The following is a 4,429-nucleotide window of genomic DNA, read 5'->3' on the forward strand; positions in this document are numbered from 1 at the left end:
GGGACCCCAGTTCTGCGAGGGGCAGCCTCAGCTGGACCTGGAGCTCCTGATATGTTGGGGGCTTTGCAGGGAGGCCCTGCAGGCCCCCTTCCAACCCCTCTGCTCCTGGTTGGGGTGTGTGTGTGCGGGTATAGGTAGGGTGTGCAGGGGCGTTGGGTCGGAGTGGTCATGACAGTGGGGTGGAAGTGACACTGGAGAGTGAGGCCGGGGAGGCGGGGGACTGAGCCTGGGAGCCGCTTCTAGTCAGAGACCGCCGCCGCGAGAACTCGGGAGCTGGGCTGAGTGGGGGCGTGTGGGAGGGGCAAGACCTCTAGCCCCTCCTCCTGCCCCCGCTGTGGAGGACAACAAGGCCTTTTCTGTTTTGTTTCCATGTAGGTGGCTATTATCATGGAAAACTAATTTTTCCCAGAGAATTTCCTTTTAAACCTCCTAGTATTTATATGATAACTCCCAATGGAAGATTTAAGTGCAACACCAGGTAAGGACCGGGAGGGGCCCAGGAAGCTCTCTGGCCGAGGGGGAACGTCCACTGACCGGCCCGTTTTGCAGGCTGTGTCTTTCTATCACGGATTTCCACCCGGACACGTGGAACCCAGCCTGGTCTGTCTCCACCATCCTGACTGGACTCCTGAGCTTCATGGTGGAGAAGGGCCCCACCCTGGGCAGCATAGAGACGTCAGACTTCACGGTGAGGTTTAGAGCGGCTCTCCCTGGCGGGCTGTCGGCCTTGTGTCTGGGGCTGTTTCTGCTCCTGAGTTGCAGCTGCCTTTCTTCTCAGCAGGCCGGGCTGGGTGGAGTTTCCGTCCGCGGCACCGTCCCGGAGACCGCTCTGCTCCGGGCTTCCTTGGCACTCTCGGCCTCGTGTTCCCCTCTGCCTCTCAGTCTTGCTTTTATCCGCATCGAGCTTCACCCACACCCACCAGGGGCTCCGCTGTGGGATCTTGGGGTGGGCCGAGGCTGCACCAGTGGCACAGCCTGGGGGGCCTTGCCAGCAGGGAGCACAGTGCCTTTCTAGCTAGCTTGTTTTATTTTTCTATTTTTAATAGGAATCTAGTGTGATATCATTAATTGATAATGGAAAGATCAGTGAGCCTTTTTGAGATTCTGTTTGCTGTGAAGAGCATGCTTATTAAGTGCTTTCTACAGCATGAAGGCTGCAGCTCTTGACTTTGAAGTAACCTGTTTTTAGAAGTTTGAAAGAATTAAAGTGAGTTTTCTGGCTGATTCCTTTCTCTTTCTTCCTAGAAAAGACAGCTAGCAGCACAGAGTTCAGCCTTTAATTTAAAAGATAAAGTCTTTTGTGAATTATTTCCTGAAGTTGTGGAGGTAAGAAAGAGAAAGTGGGAAGTGGGTTTTGCCTTCCCCTGTGTTAAAAACGCTGTCAGTTCCACTTCTTTCCAAAGCTTAAGGTTTGTATCCTGAAGCTGCAGACCCTCCCAGAGGATGGCTCCTCTCCGGGAGCCCCGAGGCAGGAGAGACAGAAGGCCTGGGCCCTGAGGGGTGGCCTGCGGACCACCCAGGGGCTGGGGGCTGGGCCTGTCGCACAAGGGCATGGAGCTCATTGGCTTGAGTGGCACTTACATGGTCTGGGGGTGGCTGGGAGGCACAGCAGCTGCCCGAAGCCATGTGGGACTGGAGTGGACCCTGGTCTTGGCCTGTGACTCAGCCTTGCTCTGATCTGACTGACTGCAGGGGCCCAGAGGGGCAGGTGCAGTGAGGCCAGTCCCTTGCTCAGGCCCTCACCTGTGAGACAGGGTCAGGATGGGACACAGCCGAGGTCCTTGTTCTTGGTGGTGGACTGTGGGCCCCTAGGAATGGGAGTGCTGGTCCTGAGGGCGCTGGTTGGAGACCAGCTGAGTGTCTCGCTGTTTTTTTCTTAGGAAATTAAACAAAAACAGAAAGCACAAGACGAACTCAGTAGCAGACCCCAGACTCTCCCCTTGCCAGACGTGGTTCCAGACGGGGAGACACACCTTGTCCAGAACGGGATTCAGCTTCTCAACGGGCACGCGCCAGGGGCCGTCCCAAACCTCCCGGGGCTCCAGCAGGCCAACCGGCACCACGGACTCCTGGGCGGCGCCCTGGCGAACTTGTTTGTTATAGTCGGGTTTGCAGCCTTCGCCTACACCGTCAAGTACGTGCTGAGGAGCATCGCGCAGGAGTGAGGCCTGGCACCGAGACCAAGGCGCCATGGAGGGCGCGTGGCACGAGCGTGACCTGGGCCGGCCGGACACGCTGCCCAGCACAGGCAGACCCACCAGGCTCCTGGGTTTAGGTTTTAAAAACCTGGAAAGGAAAGCAAAAGCCAAAATGTGTGACTGGGCTTCGGAGGAGACTGGAGACTCAGCCCTGCCCTGGCCACGTGCCGCCGGGGCTGGCGTGGAGGGGCTGCTGGCGTGCTGGTTTTGTAGCTTATCTTCTGTGTTGTCTTTGGATCTGTTTTAGTAAACACGTTTTTCATTTTAGTAGATTTGGTCGCTTAGAAATACAAACCCGATGCTGACTGCAGGCCGTGCCTGCATTCTTGGAGCTCCCGGCTCCTCCGCAGGTGGGTTCCTGGGGCCTGGTGGTGGGGCTGGCCGTGTGGTGACAAGGCTTAGCGGGGCGGGTGACGGCCGTGGGTCAGGACCCAGGGAGATACGGTTTGGTCCCAGCAGTTTAAAATGTATTTACCGCCAGGCGCGGTGACTCACGCCTGTAATCCCAGCACTTTGGGAGGCCGAGGCAGGCAGATCATGAGGTCAAGAGATCAAGACCATCCTGGTCAACATAGTGAAACCCCGTCTCTCCTAAAATATGAAAAATCATAGCCGGGCGTGGTGGCGTGCGTCTGTAGTCCCAGCTACTTGGGAGGCTGAGGCAGGAGAATTGCCTGAACCCAGGAGGCGGAGGTTTTGGTGTGGAGATCGCGCCACTGCACTCCAGCCTGGCACCTGGCAACAAAACGAGACAATGTCTCAAAAAAAAAAAAAAAGAAAAGGTGTTCACCGGCAGTCAGAATGAGACACATTCCTCCCAGAGGTGCTTGGCTTTTCTGCTGCAGTGGAAGTCAGGAGCCTGCTCACTGTGGCCACGAGGGGTCACCCTTGGCTGGCTTCCGTGGGGCAGGGCCTCCTGGGCGCCCCTCTGGCTGCTGCAGACTGGGGGTCCCCGGGGACCTGCAGAGCCTTTTCTCTGAATTTCTGAGGTCTGGGGGCCAAAGCCCGTGCTCCTGTGCTGGTGGAAGGCGCAGGACTGGAGTCCCTGCAGGAGGCCCCGCGGCCGGAGGGCTGGCTCTGCGCTTGGGCTCGCACGGGGCTTCCTCCTGCACCAGCCACGTAGGTGACGGCTCCGCGCCGCGTTCGCTCTTCACGGCAGAGGGGACCGTGGCCCGGGAGGGGCGCCAGAGTCGGCGGGGGCTATTTCGGGCCCACGGCTCCCCACATGGTGGTCGCCTTCCCGCCTCTGCGTCCGTCCGTGGCTTTGCCGCGTGGGATGTGCCGAAGGTGGGTCACGGCTGCAGGCAGGAGCCCACCCGTCCCAGAGGCGGCGTGAGACAGGCACAGCTGGCGCCGTCTCCCTTTGGAATTGCTTATAACTTAGCACTTGTGTATTGAACCTATTCTTGTGGAAAAAAGTCTTTTGTCACGTCTTTGTTTCTGAATTTCATGCAGCTTGTGTCTGTGCTGGCCGCAATGCGTGTCCATCTCTGTGCTCAGGGCCGGGGTGGCCGTGACCGGGGGTCACACCTGCTGGCCTGGGGGTGGCGTGGCCGCTGCAGGGCAAGGTGGGTCCCAGTAGGGAGCCTCTGCCCCCGTCCTGTACTGGATGCTAACCCCGCCGCAGCCTCAGCGCCTCCGTGTCCAGCAGCATCAGTTCCAAAGCCTGCTGTTTCCCGAGGGTCTTGGGAGAATGCTGGCAGTGTTTACTTGGCACGTTACTGTCAGGTGTGGTGGCTCCTGCCTGTAATCCCAGCACCTTAGGGGCTGAGGGGCGGATCTCTTGAACCCAGCCTGGGCCACGTAGACCCCATCTCACAAAAAATAAAAAAACGACCTGGCTGTGGTGGTGCACACCTGTGGTCTCGGCTACTCAGGAGGCTGAGGTGGGAGCACTGCCTGAGCCCAGGAGGTGGGAGCTGCACTGAGCCATGGTGGTGCCGCTGCGCTCCAGCCCGGGTGACAGAGACCCTGGCTCAGATGTTTTACTTCTTTCTACGTGTAAAATCTCAATTTTTGTTTTTTTTTTCTAAGACAGAGTCTTGCTCTGTTGCCCAGTCTGGGGTGCAGTGGTGCCACCATGGTTCACTGTAACCTTGACCTCCTGGGTGCAAGGGATCCTTCAGACTCCTACACAGCCCCCTACGTAGCGGGGACCACAGGTGTGAGCCACCGTGCCTGGCCAATTTTTTTTTTTTTTTTTTTTTTTTTTTAAGATGGAGTCTCACTCT

The 4,429-nt window shown here is 57.8% G+C and overlaps 1 protein-coding gene across 2 annotated transcripts; it reads left to right on the forward strand.

Annotated features, from left to right (window-relative positions):
- The first annotated feature begins 168 nt into the window (after window positions 1–168).
- UBE2J2 (ubiquitin conjugating enzyme E2 J2) lies at window positions 169–2,465 on the forward strand. 2 transcript variants are annotated; one of them, XM_032273551.1, is made up of 5 exons: window positions 169–478; window positions 550–688; window positions 782–946; window positions 1,246–1,326; window positions 1,881–2,465. In XM_032273551.1, the coding sequence occupies exons 1-5, from the start codon at window positions 441–443 to the stop codon at window positions 2,163–2,165; spliced, it is 708 nt and encodes a 235-aa protein (XP_032129442.1). In that variant the 5' UTR covers window positions 169–440; the 3' UTR covers window positions 2,166–2,465. The 2 variants fall into 2 exon arrangements, with proteins under 2 accessions (XP_032129442.1, XP_032129443.1); XM_032273552.1 differs by lacking the exon at window positions 782–946 and having other exon boundaries at window positions 216–478.
- Window positions 2,466–4,429: the final 1,964 nt, after the last annotated feature.

Source organism: Sapajus apella, unplaced genomic scaffold (genome assembly GCF_009761245.1).
Source record: "Sapajus apella isolate SASKATOON/1434 unplaced genomic scaffold, GSC_monkey_1.0 scaffold4163, whole genome shotgun sequence".
NCBI lineage: Eukaryota > Metazoa > Chordata > Mammalia > Primates > Cebidae > Sapajus > Sapajus apella.

What these genes read in the sequence shown, in the direction of transcription:
- UBE2J2 (XM_032273551.1), top strand. Translation starts at nt 441, where the DNA reads ATGATAACTCCCAATGGAAGATTTAAGTGCAACACCAG. An exon ending in CTCCGCTGTGGGATCTTGGG is followed by an intron (nt 947 to 1,245) that starts GTGGGCCGAGGC and finishes CTTTCTTCCTAG; the next exon opens with AAAAGACAGCTAGCAGCACA. An exon ending in TATTTCCTGAAGTTGTGGAG is followed by an intron (nt 1,327 to 1,880) that starts GTAAGAAAGAGA and finishes TTTTTTTCTTAG; the next exon opens with GAAATTAAACAAAAACAGAA.